At 61.3% G+C, this 16,269-nt stretch overlaps 3 protein-coding genes and 1 long non-coding RNA gene across 11 annotated transcripts in view; 3 read left to right on the forward strand and 1 right to left on the reverse strand.

Moving 5' to 3' along the window:
• LRRC4B (leucine rich repeat containing 4B) overlaps positions 1-3,739 on the forward strand; it is a 49,692-nt gene extending 45,953 nt beyond the window's left edge. For all 3 annotated transcript variants that reach the window (XM_045077391.1, XM_045077390.1, XM_045077389.1), the window contains one exon: positions 1,259-3,739. In XM_045077391.1, the coding sequence (XP_044933326.1) occupies positions 1,259-3,106 (1,848 nt within the window). In that variant the 3' untranslated portion in view covers positions 3,107-3,739. The remainder of the gene's footprint in view (positions 1-1,258) is intronic.
• Positions 3,740-5,913: 2,174 nt separating this feature from the next.
• On the forward strand, positions 5,914-8,168 carry ASPDH (aspartate dehydrogenase domain containing). 2 transcript variants are annotated; one of them, XM_004767197.3, is made up of 7 exons: positions 5,916-6,057; positions 6,398-6,542; positions 6,786-6,870; positions 6,963-7,112; positions 7,195-7,415; positions 7,485-7,639; positions 8,002-8,168. In XM_004767197.3, exons 1-7 carry the CDS (start codon positions 6,003-6,005, stop codon positions 8,043-8,045), a joined length of 855 nt encoding a protein of 284 aa, XP_004767254.1. In that variant the 5' UTR covers positions 5,916-6,002; the 3' UTR covers positions 8,046-8,168. The 2 variants fall into 2 exon arrangements, with proteins under 2 accessions (XP_004767255.1, XP_004767254.1); XM_004767198.3 differs by lacking the exon at positions 7,485-7,639 and having other exon boundaries at positions 5,914-6,057.
• A 250-nt stretch (positions 8,169-8,418) lies between these two features.
• JOSD2 (Josephin domain containing 2) lies at positions 8,419-12,407 on the forward strand. Of its 5 annotated transcripts, none has more exons than XM_004767200.3 (5): positions 8,419-8,713; positions 9,251-9,413; positions 10,928-11,053; positions 11,829-12,023; positions 12,132-12,407. In XM_004767200.3, the coding sequence occupies exons 2-5, from the start codon at positions 9,268-9,270 to the stop codon at positions 12,229-12,231; spliced, it is 567 nt and encodes a 188-aa protein (XP_004767257.1). In that variant the 5' UTR covers positions 8,419-8,713; positions 9,251-9,267; the 3' UTR covers positions 12,232-12,407. The 5 variants fall into 5 exon arrangements, with proteins under 5 accessions (XP_004767257.1, XP_004767258.1, XP_004767259.1 ...); XM_004767201.3 differs by having other exon boundaries at positions 8,419-8,671; positions 9,254-9,413; XM_004767202.3 differs by having other exon boundaries at positions 8,542-8,671.
• Positions 10,188-15,437, reverse strand: LOC123391276. Its single transcript, XR_006605908.1, has 2 exons — positions 12,806-15,437; positions 10,188-12,676 (listed from the first exon to the last, which is right to left on the reverse strand). It is a non-coding gene; the product is annotated as an uncharacterized LOC123391276 (long non-coding RNA).
• Positions 15,438-16,269: the final 832 nt, after the last annotated feature.

The raw sequence follows: 16,269 nt of genomic DNA on the forward strand, positions 1-16,269 counted from the left end.
ATGGTCATTCCCCTCAGATGACCTCAGCCGGATAGCAAGTCTGTCATCTCTTTCTGTGTGACCTTGGGCAAGTCACTGCACCTCTCTCTGCCTCCCGCTAAGATGCAGATAATTCATAATCCCTCCTGTGAAATCCTTGAGGCCAGATGTTCTGACATCTGCTGGTAAAAGGTGAGGCCCTAACATCCAGCACATATTTTATGCCCCCCCCCAACCTCTACCTCTTAGCAAGTGTGGGACTATTTAGAGTAAAGTGTTTTAACAGTCACATGAGTGGGCTCAATAAAAAGCTCTAAATTAGCTTCACGTGAGTTCTGATCAGGCTGTACCACCGTATGGCATTTGGTGCCAAAGTTAGGGAAAATCTTCTGGTTTTTGGAGCTTTATGGATTTCATAGTCCCAAGTATTGAGTAAGTACCTACCTCATAGGGCAGTTTGGTGGATTAAATGGGCTGTTGCCGATAAGGCATTTAGAATGGTGTCTGGTGCCAAAGAGGGGCTCAGTGCCTGTTAGCTGTTGGTGTGAGTGTTTTTAATCTTTTTTTCCTGAGGTGTAATTTACATATAGCAAAATGCCCCTGTTTTCCGTACAGTTTGGGAGCTTTGGCAGTCTTACTCATCCAGACAGCCACCACCCCAGCTGAAAACCTTTCCATCACCCCAGAAGGTTCCCTCATGCCCCTTGCCAGCCTGGCCTCCACCCCTGACCCCGCCACACTCAAAGATGACCGCTTAGCACAGGTCAGACGCGGGACGGACACGACCCTACCGCTGGTGCGCCTTCGTGTCAGGCTTCTCTAGCTCGACAGGACGCCCGCTGCTGAGAGCGGCCATGTGTAGGGACAGTTGCTTCCTCCTCGGCTGCCACAGTGTTCCCCGGAGCGCTCACACAGTGTGGGTCCCTGAGCGGTGGACAGACCTTCGGGTCGCGTCTGGTAATGCCGCAGTGAACACAGGGTCTGTGAGCGCCCTCCGCAAACCGGAGAAGGACTACGGCCCTCCTCTCCCGCGGGGGAAACACGCGAGAAGAGGCACGCCCAGGGGTGCATCACGTGCGTTAAGTGTGTTGCATCTGCCTCGGGGAGAAACAAAGGGTTTCCCAAGGTAGTCTTCGGGGTTACAGGCCCCGGGGTGGGGGGGCTCGGCTCTGCACTTGCGTGGGGGCGGGGGGGGCGTGGTGTGCTGGGCGCAAGGGACTCCGACGTGATTAGCCGCGGCAGGGGCCGCGCTGAGGGTGTCGCCTCTCCCCCACCGCAGGTGATCCGCACCGACACGTTCAAGCACCTGAGGCACCTGGAGATCCTGCAGCTGAGCAAGAACCTGGTGCGCAAGATCGAGGTGGGCGCCTTCAACGGGCTGCCCAGCCTCAACACGCTGGAGCTGTTTGACAACCGGCTCACGACGGTGCCCACGCAGGCCTTCGAGTACCTGTCCAAGCTGCGGGAGCTCTGGCTGCGCAACAACCCCATCGAGAGCATCCCTTCCTACGCCTTCAACCGTGTGCCGTCCCTGCGGCGCCTGGACCTGGGCGAACTCAAGCGGCTGGAGTACATCTCGGAGGCGGCCTTTGAGGGCCTGGTCAACCTGCGCTACCTCAACCTGGGCATGTGCAACCTCAAGGACATCCCCAACCTGACGGCCCTGGTGCGCCTGGAGGAGCTGGAGCTGTCGGGTAACCGGCTGGACCTGATCCGCCCGGGCTCCTTCCAGGGCCTCACCAGCCTGCGCAAGCTGTGGCTCATGCACGCCCAGGTGGCCACTATCGAGCGCAACGCCTTCGACGACCTCAAGTCGCTGGAGGAGCTCAACCTGTCCCACAACAACCTGATGTCGCTGCCCCACGACCTCTTCACGCCCCTGCACCGCCTGGAGCGCGTCCACCTCAACCATAACCCCTGGCACTGCAACTGCGACGTACTCTGGCTGAGCTGGTGGCTCAAGGAGACGGTGCCCAGCAACACGACGTGCTGCGCCCGCTGCCACGCACCCGCCGGCCTCAAAGGCCGCTATATCGGCGAGCTGGACCAGTCGCACTTCACCTGCTACGCGCCGGTCATCGTGGAGCCGCCCACGGACCTGAACGTCACCGAGGGCATGGCAGCCGAGCTCAAGTGCCGCACAGGCACCTCCATGACCTCCGTCAACTGGCTGACGCCCAACGGCACCCTCATGACCCACGGCTCCTACCGCGTGCGCATCTCCGTCCTGCACGACGGCACGCTCAACTTCACCAACGTCACCGTGCAGGACACGGGCCAGTACACGTGCATGGTGACGAACTCGGCCGGCAACACCACCGCCTCCGCCACGCTCAACGTCTCGGCTGTGGACCCCGTGGCGGCCGGCGGTGCTGGCGGTGGGGTCGGCCCGGGCGGCCCGGGCGGCGGCGGCGGCGGGGGTGGCAGCGGCGGCTACACCTACTTCACCACCGTGACCGTGGAGACCCTGGAGACGCAGCCGGGAGAGGAGACCCTGCAGCCGCGGGGGACGGAGAAGGAGCCGCCGGGGCCCACGACGGACGGTGTCTGGGGCGGGGGCCGGCCCGGGGACGCTGCCGGCCCTGCCTCGTCATCCACCACGGCGCCAGCCCCGCGCTCCTCGCGGCCCACGGAGAAGGCGTTCACGGTGCCCATCACGGACGTGACGGAGAACGCCCTCAAGGACCTGGACGACGTCATGAAGACCACCAAGATTATCATCGGCTGCTTTGTGGCCATCACGTTCATGGCCGCCGTGATGCTCGTGGCCTTCTACAAGCTGCGCAAGCAGCACCAGCTCCACAAGCACCACGGGCCCACGCGCACCGTGGAGATCATCAACGTGGAGGACGAGCTGCCTGCCGCCTCGGCCGTGTCCGTGGCCGCCGCCGCCGCCGTGGCCGGCGGTGGGGGCGTCGGCGGGGACAGCCACCTGGCCCTGCCCGCCCTGGAGCGAGACCACCTCAACCACCACCACTACGTGGCGGCCGCCTTCAAGGCGCACTACAGCGGCAACCCCAGCGGCGGGGGCTGCGGGGGCAAGGGCCCCCCAGGGCTCAACTCCATCCACGAACCTCTGCTCTTCAAGAGTGGCTCCAAGGAGAACGTGCAAGAGACGCAGATCTGAAGCCGCCAGGCGGGGGGGTGGGAGGGGCCGCCCCGGGGCTCGGGCCACACCAGGACCCTCCCCGCAGCCCCGGCCCCCCCGCGCTGGCGCCCGGACCTCGCAGGGAAGGTCGGGGAAGGAGGGGTCGCAGCCCCGCCCGCGTTCGGACCCCAGGTGGCTCACCCCCGCGCGAGGACAGGGCGGGGCTCCGGGAACCGGGCCCCCAGCGGTTCTGGCCGCACCCTCCCAACCCAGGCGAAGGGAGGGGCTGCGGGATTCCGGAGAAGTGGCTGGAACCCTCCGCTTTTCCTCCTCGAGCTCTCGACCGACCCATCCCGGCCCTCCGCCTTCCGGGGGAGAGCGGAGCTTTTTGGGGGGTGTCCTTTCCCCTCATCCCCAACGACCTTCCTTTTACGGTTCATTTTTTGCAGTTTGACGCCTGTCCCCGCTCCCGCCCCTATGCCCTCGAAACTGAAGAGACAGACGCGCGCGGTCAGAGCCTCCAGACACCCTGCCCTGCCCCCTTCACCCCCAGCCCTCACCTGGCCCACAGACTCTTTTGATACTGAAGGGAGGTTTGCGTCAACGACTACCTGCTCTGTAATTACTTTAAAAAAAAAAACACGGAAAAAGTAAAAAAAAAAAAAAAAATTCTTTTTGGGTCATGAAAGCATGGAGGACAGAGAAAACATGAATGCGGACGGGGGTGCAATGAGGATGGAAAAGTCAAGTGTCACAGGCCCGCCCAGAGGGTCGCAGGTGTCAGCTCCTCTGGGGGCTCTCCCCTCACCCTTGACCCCAGGAGCCCCAGACAGGGCTCAGGCACCCAGCACCTCCCGATGTTCTGAGGCCCTTGTCCCCACCCCACCCTCACTCATGCGGGGGCCAGGGTGGGGGGGCGTGGGTAGTGTGGTCCACAGGTTGGGGCTGGGCAGCTCTTAGAATCAAGGTGCGGGCAGGGCCCTGCTCCCTCTGGAGCCTGTGGGGAAGATCCTTCCCTGCCTCCTCCCGCTCAGCTACCGTCCAGTCTCCCCTCTTCCATCCACCCATGCTCTATCTCTCTGTCCAAATTTCCTCTTTTTTATAAGGACACCGGGCAAACGGAATTAGGGCCCACCCAACGCCAGCAGGGGCTCATCTTAATTCTATCATCTGCAAAGACCCTGTTTCCATATTAGGTCACATTCACGGGTCCTGGAGGTCAGGACTTCAGCATATCTTTTTAGGGGAAACAGTTCCACTCAGAACAGAGCCAAACCAGATGTGTCCATCCCCTCTGCAAACCCCAAGCCACTGCCTGGAGCCAGAGAGTCAGGCCGAAAGGGGGAAGGCGGGCCGGCCCAGGGAGCTGCTCTGCCTTTGGGCTTACACAGAGCTATGGGGGGAAGGGAGCTGGATGGAGCTGTGCAGTAACTCAGAAGCTCAGGGTCTCACACACCGCCCAGGGAGGGAACAGGAGTCAGCAGGTGAGAGCGAACCCCAGGGGTCGGCCAGGCAACCCCGCCAGGGCTACCATCTTACACTGTCGAGGCCCGCAGAGGGTCCACTTGGGACAGACGTGGCCCATGGACACACAAGGCTGGGCCCTCAGCTGGGCCCCCACACTTGGCAGGCCCGGGTCCTGTGTGCTATGTGCCCTCTTTGGTGGCTGCGTGCACCCACATGTCCTGTCTCCCCGACCTGGGACTCCTACTAAAGCACCTTCTTCCCTCAGGGGCCGGACAGTGCCCACCTCTGTGATGGCCATCTGGGGTCTCTGCTCCTGCCTGTCGACCTGGGACTCTTGGAGCCCAGCGCCCTGTCACTCCCTTTCATGCTCTCTTTCTCTCCGGGCCTCTTTCAGTGCGATCCTGGTTGCCATGGCAATACTGCAGCGGGTACCAGGTGGTGGCTGGGGGCAGGGATCTGCACTGCCTTTGCAGCCTCCGCCATCTCCGAGGCCAGGCACCTGCAGGGCGCCTTGGCTAGGCCTCATTTTGGGGGACCTCAGGGCCTTCGCAGGTCTCGCAGACTTCTCCGTGGACAATGGGAGGTGGGGGATGGGGCGCAGGTGGGAGCAAGAGTGTGGTATTGGGGGTGCTGGCGGTGTTGTGACTGGGAGAGGAGTGGATGAAAGGTGAGAAGTCAAGGTGAACTAAGGAGACCAGGTAGGAGCCGGGCTAGGAGACTCCAGCTCCTGCTGCCTGCAGGAGACCGGGCACCACCAGGCCAGGCCTCCCTGGGAACTTGGGGTGGGGAGGAGATGCAGGCCTGGCCCAGCTGGGGACAGAATGGCAGCCAGCCCAGAGAAGGCAGGGCGGGGCTGGAGGGCTGGAGGTCCAGGGAGAGGCCCGGAGACAGCGACAGGATGGAGGGAGAGAGTCGGGGACAGAGCCAAAGGAGGAAAAGATGGAGGAGGAATGTTGACAAGAAACACAGGTGCTAAGACATGGGGTTGGGGGGTGGGTTACAGGCCCGAGGGTGGGACCGGAAACTCGGGAGCAAGGGACAGACTGGGAGCCCAGAGTCCCCAACAGCTTCCCTTCTCCCTGGCTCCCAACCCTCTCTACCCCCACCCCAAGCAGGATGCAGTTTCCATGACAACTTGGCTGGCCAGAAAGGGGGGCTGGGGACTGCAGAGGAAATTTTCCACATCAGCAGGAAGGGAGGAGGGTAGAAAACAGAGAAGGAAGAGGCTGGGTATAGTAGGGGCAATGTGGGGTTCTGGAACCCCAAGTCGTTGTCTCCACTGCCCCAGGATCCTCACCCCCAGCAAACCTACACCCTCTCCACTGGGCCACTGTGGGGAAGGGAGAAGGTTCTGGAGAGGATCAAGGGTCAAATGTCCAAAGATCAGCCACTGCCCAGTCCTCGAGGGGAGGGAGCAGCGAGCCGCTGACCAAGCTCAGGCCTCACGCAGACCACCAGATTCAAGGGCATGGCTCTCGACCGGGTCCCAAGGAGGGTAGGAGTGGTGGGCTACGGCCGCCTTGGTGAGTCACTGACCCTCTGGGGCCTCTTCTGCAGGTCCCGTCCTGAACCCCCCCAAAGCCCTTTGCCCTTACAAACACACCTTCATGTATGTCTTCATCTGCACCTGGCTCTGCTTCTGTGTCTGCCTGAGCACCATCCACTTCCCACCACGGGCCCCATCGCCCCCTCCCTCTGGGTCCCTGCCACCCTCCTCCTGGGTCCCTGTCCCCTCCCTCTGGGTCTCTGTCCCCCTCCCTCTGGTCACTAACCTCCTCCCTCTAGGTCTTTCCCCCTCCCTGTGGTCCCTGTCCCCCTCCCTGTGGTCCCTGTCCCTCTCTCACTGAACCTCCCTCTCCCCAGGCCAGTCCCTTGTTTCTCACCTGCTGACTCAGGGACCAGAACTGGGCCTAGAACTTGTTTTTGTCTGGAATCGTGACCCAGGGCGAATGAAAGGGAGTGTGCCCCCTTCCCTGCAGCTCCAGAACCTCGCTGCTCTTGGGGAGAGGTCAGTGATCTCACCATGAAAGACTTAGACTCCCTGAAGCTCCTGTTCCGACCTCCCTTAGGCACTGTGACCTCTGGCAAGTCTCTTACCCTCTCTGGGCCAACTGTGAAACAGAACAAGCCATCCTGCTTCCCCTCTTAGGCCAGGGTGAAGAATGACGGGCCTCTAGAGACACTGAGGGAATTGGAGGAGGGGAAGTCCAATACCTCTCCGAGGCCCTCCCCCATCTCTCCCCTCTCCCAGGCACCCTGACCTTGTGGTGGAAGTGGCCCATCCAAAAATAATTCAAGAATCTGGAGCACAAATCCTGCGCTGTGCCAATCTCCTGGTAAGCCCTGCCCAGCCTGCCTCAGCTCCACCCCACCCTACAGTGGGGTTCGTCCCCTGACCTCAGACCCTCCCCACCTTCATCCACCCCAGGTGGGATCCCCTTCAGCCCTGGCTGACCAGGCCACAGAGCACCAACTCCTGGAGGCCTCACACCACTGGAACCACGCTGTGTTTGTGGCCCGGGGGGCCCTGTGGGGCATTGAGGACATCACCAGATTGGATGCAGCTGGGGGCCTCCAGGTGAGGGCCCACTGGGCTCCCAGTCGAACCAGAGCGGGCCTACAGAGACCCCTGGTCCTGTCACCCTGGCTGTCACTTCCAGAGTCTTCGTGTCACCATGGCCACGCACCCCGATGGCTTACGGCTAGAGGGACCACTGGCTGCAGTACCCAGCACTGGGTGTCGCACTGTGCTCTATGAAGGCCCCATCCGTGGACTCTGCCCCTTTGCCCCCCGCAACTCCAACACCATGGCGGCTGCCGCACTGGCTGCCCCCAGCCTGGGCTTTGACGGCGTGGTTGGGGTGCTTGTGGCAGATCTCAGGTAAGCAAATGCTTGTGGGGGTTGGTGCTGGGGCTGGGCCAGCCAGACTGACCACCCTGCTTGCCCCAGCCTCACAGACATGCACGTGGTGGACGTGGAGCTGAGTGGACCCCCAGGCCCCACAGGGCGAAGGTTTGCTGTGCACATCCACAGAGAGAATCCTGCTGAGCCCGGCGCTGTCACGGGCTCTGCCACTGTTACCACCTTCTGGCGCAGCCTCCTGGGTGCGGCCCCTCTCCCCAAGCCCTGGGCCCCATGCTCTGCAGAGCTTGGGTCTCGGGCTGTCTGGCTCTGCAGTTCTGTTTCTGTCTCAGTTGATTGATCTTTATTTCTATGTCTCCTTCACCTTCTACTCCACGTTTCTGAATCTTGATAGATCTATCTCTGTCCAAGGCTCCTTTCCCTAAGTTTCTGTATACTCCTCTCGCTGGGAGCCTATAACCTCTCTCACTGTGTGTCTCGGTCCCTCTCCGGGTCTCAGTCCTTCTCTGTCTTCCTCCACCCCCACCATGGTCTGTCCCTCCCATCATGCGTCTGTCTCTCATCTCTCGGACCCAGCATTTCACTCCCTGTATCTCCCCTGCAGGCTGCTGCCAGCTCCCCTCCAGGCCGGGGATCCATCTCTGCTGAGAAGCCGCCTCTTTCCCTAGCGGACACCTTCGTTCCATTTACGTCCCCCCACCACCGCCCTGGCCTCGGTTACCCCCAACCTCCCTGCTGTCTCAGTAAATATTGGAGGCTCTTCTCCCTGCATGGCCTGATGTCTCTCGTCCCTTGCTTTCCTTCTGTGACGTCACGCTGCGACTTCACACCCGGCTTGGTGCCACCACAGAGGAAGAGCACAACACACGAGGGAGCAACACTCCCGGAAGTTATCGCGAGAGCCTATCCACTACATTTCCCAGAATCCTCTGAGCACCAGGGGGCGTGGCCGCGCGGGAAGGCGGAGAGGGGCCGTGGGGGAGGGCCGCCGTAGGGCATATTTCCGGGATTCACCGCAGCGGCGGAACTGCAGTTTCGAGTTCTCGGGGCGACAGTGTACTTCAGAGCCAAGCCGCCCGGAAGTTCTGTACGGAGCAGCGGGCCCTCGCGGGGGCTGCCGGAAGACGTAGTCCGGCACGCGGGGGCCGCCGGGAACTGTGTGCTTCCGGCCTGGCCAGTCAGCGCGGTGCTGCCTGCTCCGCACTCGGAACCCACAGCCGCCGCCCAGGGGGATGCGGGAGCCCCTGGTCTCGGGGAGCAGAGAGGCAGGCGGGGTGAGGGGCGTTGCCAGGCAACGGGGGAGCGCCGCGGTTGGGGTACGGGTCGGGGAAAGGGCTCTGTTCCTTGGTGTCCGGGGAGGGGGCCCTGTTGCTGAGTTACAGGAGCTGAGAACCCTGTTGTTTGTGATAGGGGAGGGGAGTCTTCTGTTGCTAGGCGACCAGAGGAGACCCCGTTACCTAGAAACAGGGGAGGAGCATTTCTCTATTGCTAAATAACCAGAGAGGCTTGTTACCTAGTTAGGGAGAGGAGAGGGTCCTCTGTTGCTAGGTAACCAGAGAGGGAGCCTGTTACCTAGAGACAGGGGAGGGGGGGTTGCTAGGTGACCACCATAGGGACCCTTTCACTTAGGGATAGGGGGATTCTCTGTTGCTAGGTGAGGAGAGCCTTTTCAAAACTAGCAGTAAGGGATGGAGGTACCCCACTGCCAGGAGAGCGCCTAGGGAGCAGGCTCAGTGACCCAGTGTCCCCTCGGGCTGCCCTGAGCCCCCACCTCAATGGCAGTGCCCCCAGGGCCTGCTGGCAGGTTGGGCTTCCAGATCCCAAGCCGAGTACCTTCTTCCGTCACCCCCAAGCAGGAGCCGAGGACGGCATGTCCCAGGCCCCAGGAGCACAGCCGAACGCGCCTTCCGTTTATCACGAACGGCAACGCCTGGAGCTGTGTGCCGTCCACGCCCTCAACAACGTCCTGCAGCAGCAGCTCTTTAGCCAGGAGGCTGCCGATGAGATCTGCAAGAGGTGACTGTCACCCATCCTAACCCCTGGAGAAGCGGGGCTCGTGGGCAGAACCACCAACTAGGTCTCACAGCGAGGCAGCGACAGAGCTGCCTCATGACCTGCCTGGGGAACCCTGGGACCCAGAGATGGAGATGTGGCCTCTCACACCTGCCCTTTGCCACAGCCACAGCCCCGGCTCAGGCCTCATCTTCCCTTATCTGGACCCTCATCTCCACATCCCCTCTAGCCTCTCAGCTTCTCGGTTTTCTCCATCAGTATAAGCTCTGCATAGCCCCAGTGCGGAGCCTGCCCTCCACTGCTCACAGCCCTCCCGTGGCTCCCCAGCAGCCCTGGGAGAAGCCCCAGGTCCTGCAGCCTAATATCCAAGGCCCTGCATGCTCTGGTCCCCGTCTTCCTCTTCAGCATCATGTCTCACTGCACCCCCAAACCACAGTTCTCCCCAGTCCCTGAGTGAGCCCTGCTATGATGCTTCTGGGCCTTTGCATGAGCTATTCTTCCTGTCTGGAACAGCTTCCTTCTCTTGGCAGCCTGGAATGTTTCTTCTCACTATGCAAGATTTCAAACATCACTTCTTTATTCCTGCTCTCCCTTGTCTCCTCCTCTCCGTCCCCACAGCCCCAGCTCTAGCCCAAGCCTGTCATCTCCTGGATCCTTCCTCCTGTCAGTAACCACCCACATGATGCTACACCCAGAGATGACCGTGTCTTCTCCATTCTTGCTTACAGCCCTCTCGTGGACCCCTGGCATCCTCAAGCAAAGTCCCAGCCCCTCAGATCGATTATTACAGAATTTATTCATCTCTGGCATTCACAGCAGTGGTCCATCAACTCTTTTACACCGAGGCTATGCTGGAGACCCAGAGATGAGCCCAGTAGGAACCCTCCCCTGAAGGAGGCCAGGCAGACAGATACACAGGAAAATAATACACAGACTTTTCCTCTCCAACTCCTCCCCCTGCCCTGCCCACCAAGGGCCTGGAGAAAGAACAAAGGTGCCACTGTTTGGAGAAGGCAGGATCCAGAGACAAGTGGTGGCAGGGCGGGCCTCCGGAGCTTGAGGATAGCTGCAGGAGAGAGGTGGGGAGGCAGGAGCACAGGACAGGTGGCTGGGGTGGAACTGAGGCTAGGAGGCCTAGCCTCCGAGGGGCTGAGGGGCTGAGACTTTATCCTGGGGCGACAGGGAACCAGGGAAGGCTGGGAGCAGGGGAAATGCAGGGTCAGTGTTGTGTGTGAAAAGAGCCCCTGAGATTGGAGGCTGGAGGCCAGATGAGGGTCTGAAGGGTCTGAAGATGAGGGACGAAGACAAGGTCTGAGCTGGGAAATGTGGCTCCAGGACAGAGCAGAGAGAGGTGGGGACAGAAGGAATCAGGCTTGGGGCTGATAAGCCATCGGGTTGAACAAAGGAAAGAGTCCAAAGACTGGGTGATTCAAGGACCCTGGGCCTCTCCTGCTCTGTGGGGAGGGTGCAACCTTTTCAGGGGCCCCCAACTCAAGCTCTGACTATCCCCCAACCAGGTTGGCCCCAGACTCCCGGCTGAATCCCCATCGCAGCCTCCTGGGCACCGGCAACTATGACGTCAACGTGATCATGGCCGCCCTGCAAGGGCTGGGCCTGGCTACCGTGTGGTGGGATAGAAGGAGGTGGGACCCCAAGCACTGTGTCATGTGTGCTAAGCCTGGGACAGTGGATACAGCATGACAGCACCCATGTGGGACAAAGCAGGAGAGGGATGGGTGGACAGGAGGCGAGAAAGAAGGGGTCGATGGGTGGATGGTAGGCATGGCTGAATGATGGGTGGATGGTAGACCAATGGGTTGGGAGATGGTGGAAAGAAGAGTGGGTGACTGGATGGACAACAGGATGGGCCGAGGGGTGGATGACAAAGACAGATGGTCATCTGGTGATGAAATGGACAGCAAATTGGTAGTTGGATGTGTTGAGTAGGTGGTGGTTGGCTGATGGGTTGGGTGAATGAATAAAGGATGGATGATTGGTAGACAGTGAACAGGTGGTTGGGTAGACAGTGACAGGACAGTGAACAGGTGGTTGGGTAGTTAGATGGTTGGACAGACGGATGGATTGGTAAAGAGTGGTTGAGGACTGGAGGATGGTGGGTAAGTTGCTGAGTTGGTGGCTGGCTGGCTGGTCAGTTGCGTCAGTAGGTGGATGATGTTTGGGTGGATGACAGATGGGTAGTTCGTCAGGAGTGGTCACTAGATGGCTGGGAGGTTTGGGTGCACGCATGATCGGGTGAGTGGAAGGAGACAAAGGTTGCACTGAGGGAGGAGCATCCTTGGGCAGGCTCGGAGGGCCACTGCTGCCACGGCAGCTGGGGTCCCACAAGCTCAGTAGTACCCTTGAGCCAGCGGGTGAGCCCAGGACCCTGATGGCAGGGTCTGCACTCTTCCCACACAGGCCCCTGTCCCAGCTGGCCCTGCCCCAGGTGCTGGGACTGATCCTGAACTTGCCATCACCCATGTCTCTGGGGCTGCTGTCCCTGCCCCTACGCCGGCGGCACTGGGTGGCCCTCCGCCAGGTGGATGGCGTCTACTACAACCTGGACTCTAAGCTGCGGGCGCCCGAGGTCCTGGGGGACGAGGACGGTGTCAGGTGAGGGTGAGGTGACTCTGGGGCTGGGGCAGGGCGCTAGGACACCCCCCTTCCCCTGGAGGCAACACCCAGGCTCCTGGGCCTCAGTCTCTTCATTTCTCTGCCCAGGGCCTTCCTGGCGGCCGCGCTGGCTCAGGGCCTGTGCGAGGTGCTGTTGGTGGTGACCAAGGAGGTGGAGGAAAAGGGCTGCTGGCTGCAGACAGACTGACCCCGCAGAGGAGGGAACCAGGCTGCCTGGGCAGTCCCTGTGTGTCCACGGCTGGCCCGAGTGCCGGGGAAGGACTAGGCCCTGCTCCTCCTGGACCCCGCAGAGGCCCCAACCCCTCTCCCATACCCCTGCTCAACGCCACTGCTGCCTCAATAAATCTGCTCGTTTGCTCCCAACCTGGCCTGCATCTGCCTGGGGGACCCTTTCCCTCTGGGGCTCCCGCGGAGCAGAGAGGCTGGTAGCCACGCAGGCATTGTGGGGAGCGCGGGAGCCCAAATGCTCCTCCACCTTCCCGCTTCACCAGCTCGGGTGAGTCACCCACCTTTCTCGGCCTCCGTTTCCTCGTCGGGGCACAGCTGGAAACAGCACAAATCCCTGCTCTTGTGGGTCAGCGGAGAGACCAGGAGCCGATAGGCACAATCTAGAGTGTTCAGTGGGCTAAGTGCTGAGGAGAAAGCAAGTTTCTTCCTGGAGTCTCAGTTCTTCTCCATCAGTGGCTCCAAGAGGGGGCCACGCCGCTATCCCTGTGTTCGGCTACCTGGCAGAGGGGAACGAAGGTTGCTAACCCACTGACCTTAAGACTGGAAAACAACCCCGCGTTATCCGGGCGGGCCTGCAGTCCTGACGGCGGAGGAGGCAGGAGAGGAGAAGCCAAAAGAGACCTGGTGAAGGAAGCGGGTCAGAGATGCTATGTGGTGGACAGCTTTGGAGATGAGAAGGGGCCAGAGCGGGGAAGTGGAGCCAGCCCAGACCAGGGCCAGGGCCCCAGGAGGAGCCAGCCCTGCCCACACCCTGACTCAGCCCAGTGAGGCACATTAGACTTCCAGCCTCCGCAAGTGTGAGAGAAGAAACAGCCTTAGGAGCTGGTACAGCATGGGGGGATTCATTTAGGGCAGCAGAGCCCTTGGAGCAGCAACTGGAAGAAGAGGAAGGAGGGAGCTGTGGGGGGTGCAGAGGAAAGGCGGTTCAGGCTGAGGGAGCAGCCAGCACAAAGGCCCTGGGAAGGCCCCGAGCCAGGCAGGGGGGAGGTGTGTGTGAGGGAGGTTGAGGTGACAAAAGGGGACAATGGGGGCCCTCAGAGATTTGAGCAGGAGGAGTACAGGCTCCCACCAGGTGTCTTCTTTCCACATTCCCACTGGAGCAGGACCCCCTCCTGTTCTGTGTCCTTCCCCAGGGGCTGCTGTCTCTTGCTGTAGCTTCCCTGTCCTGTTGGCATTGACACTTCTCCCCCACCTCCCACCCCCCACTCCCAGTCCGGTGGTGGCGGCACCTCGGGGGCACCTCCGCAGATGAAGCCAGGAGCTCACTCTCAGGCTGGGAGGCAGACAGGAGGGAACAAGAGCCCCCTCCCCAGTCCTAGTCAGGGTGGGAGGCTTTAAGAGGGACCCCCAGGGGGCTGGAGGAAGTTGAGGGGACCTGGGGGGAGGACCTGGCCCTCTGCAAAGGGCCAGTGGGAGGAAGGTGGCTCTGTTTCAGACTGGGAGACAACTCTGCAGGAGCCCTGCAATACATCGCTACTTGTCACTGACCGACCAGGGGCTGACTGACGAGAGTGGGTCCCCACCAGGCCCAGTCCACAGGGCCTCCACGGGGACGCTGAGAGCTGGACCTTGTCCAGGACAGCGAGCGAGGGCCGCAAGGGGCACAGCAGGTCAATCTCGGGCTCCAAAAGTGCCCTCGTGGGGCGGGTGGCGGGGACAGCCTGGGAGGCCTGGAAGGAGGCTGAGGATCCAGAGGGAAGAGAATGGAGGCCTGAGCCGGGACCCTGGGGAGGGAGAGGAGGGACACAGTCCCGCAGCTCGGCTCTGGGGGCAAACCTGAGAAGGAATGAAGAAGGCACCCAGGCATCTGGCCCTAGGATTCTGGGACAGTGCGGCCACCCCCAACAGATGAAGAGTGGTTTGGGGATTGGTGGACATGCCACACAGCGGGGATGTAAGGGATGTGACAAATGGTGGGGGGGGAGGGGAAGCCAGGTCAGGGGCTCTGGAGATGGCTTTGGGGGTCTCTGGCCTATTCCAGGAGGCATAAGTGTGTGTGAGCCCAGGGAGGGAATCAGGTAGAGTAGGGCTTGGGCAAAAGCAGGGTCCCCTTTTAGGAGTGGGCAAAAACGGGGGACCCAGGGGCAGGGAGAGGCAGGTAGGGCCCTTAGAAGATGGGGTGCGGGCACAGCTGGAGGCTTGTCAGACCCAAGGGTGCTGCTGGGACTGGGGCTTGGCAGGTTCGGGTTCCCAAGACTTCTGGAGGTCAAAGGGCAACTTGTAAAGTAAAAAGTCAAAACAGCACATTAGAAACTGCTGGGGTCCCGGGGCACCCCAACTTTGGAGACGGTCCCCACACCCAGCCTGCCCCCTCTGTGCCTCTCCAGCTTGCTCACTCTCCCACACCTGGGTCTCTGACTCCTTCGTCCCTTGCTTTGTGTCCTTCTCTTTGTCTCCCTTTTTGGATGTTTCCATGTCTTTCTCAGCTTCTGTCTCCCTGGGCCCTCTGGGGCCCCCTCCTGACCTCTGTGCCTGTCGCCGGTCCCGGTCCTAGACAGCCTGGCGGGACTCCCTGATTGTTTCTATTCTTGGGCCTGAGTGACCTCCCCAGGTGCCTTCTCAGCTGTGGCCTAATATGGTCTGAGCGAGAAGAGAGTCAGCAGCGCCAGGGTGGGACCCGGGGGGGGGGGGGGGGTGGGGTGGGCAGGGTCGGTCCCTCCCTCCCCTGCTGCTCTCAGCCCCCCTGGGGCACTAACCCCTCCTGCTCTCCAAGGCCCCTGGGGCCTGAGGGCTGAGGGAGCGCTTCCGCTTACCGTTGGCCCCTCACCGTGCAGAGCGTCCCCTGCCCCCTCGCCAGCCCTGGGCACCAGGCTCCCCGCTGGGGCGGCCTCAGTCATGTGGCAGGTGGCAGGTGCAGGGCAGGGTGACAGCTGTCCCACGCACCCGGGTGCTGACAGCTGAGGCCCAATTTAGCTCTCGGAGCCCAGGGCTGACCAGATAAGGCAGTGAGGGAAGGTGGTCCCGCCCCCAGGGTGCCCCTTAAATTGCTCAGTTGGGCCTGGGGGGCGGCCGCCGCTGATGTCAGGTGAGAGGGACTGCGCTCCTTCCTCCACTTCTCCGCTGTCCACCCAGCAGCTGGGCCCCCTCTCTCTCTCCTTCTCTCTCTCCCTCTGTCCCTGTCTCTTGCCTGTCCCCTTCTCTCTGCATCTCTGTCTGTCTCCCTTGCTCCATCTCCTCCTCCCCTTTGTCTCTCTCCATCTGTCCTGTTTCTTCCCATTTCTGTCCCTCTCGCTCTCCTCCCTGCTCTCCTCCCTCCTCTCCCATTTCTAGATCTCCGCCCCGCCCTCTCTCCTCTCTCCCGGCCCCCCTCGTCTTTCCTGCTCCCCGGTCTTCCTGTCTCTTTGTGTCTCCCCTCCTTCTCTCTTTCTCTCTCTCTCCATCTCTGACTCTTCTTCCCACCCACATCTCTCCTCCTCCCATCTCTCCATCCCTCCCCCTGCTTCTTCTAGCCTCAGTTTCTCTCTCCCTTTCTCTTTCTGTGTCTCAGTCCCTCTGTCTCGAGTCCCTGTTGTTGCCCCTTGCCACCCCCCACCTCTGCCCCCAAGCTCCTGAGGGAGGTCACCAGGCCCTCTGCTGCGGTTTCTGCTCAATAAAGCGGTTCTGTCCTCACTCTCTCGCTCCCCTGTCTCCTCCTTTCCTTGCTCACTCCTCGCCTCTGACCTCCCTGGGTCCAGCCTGCTCCTCCCTCCCAAAAACAGAGCCTGAACGGCAGACTGAGCAACTGGGGAGACAGAAAGACAGATGGGCAGGGGGGACCCAGAAACAGTGAAACAGAGACCAAAATAGGAGGCCATGGACTTAGAGAGGGGAGACAGTGGGATAGCAGGACAGTGGGATGGCAGGACACAGAGATGCAGAGAGATGCACACGGTGAGATGGGGAGATGCAGAGACAGAGTGACTCAGAGACCAGGCAGCGCCCCACCCCCCAGACACAGCAGCCCCTTCCTTGTCCCCAGGCCGAGCCAGGCTGGGGACAATGCGCCCTTGTCCCAGTC

This window comes from Mustela putorius, unplaced genomic scaffold (genome assembly GCF_011764305.1).
Source record: "Mustela putorius furo isolate JIRA1106 unplaced genomic scaffold, ASM1176430v1.1 tig00000196_pilon_pilon_pilon, whole genome shotgun sequence".
NCBI lineage: Eukaryota > Metazoa > Chordata > Mammalia > Carnivora > Mustelidae > Mustela > Mustela putorius.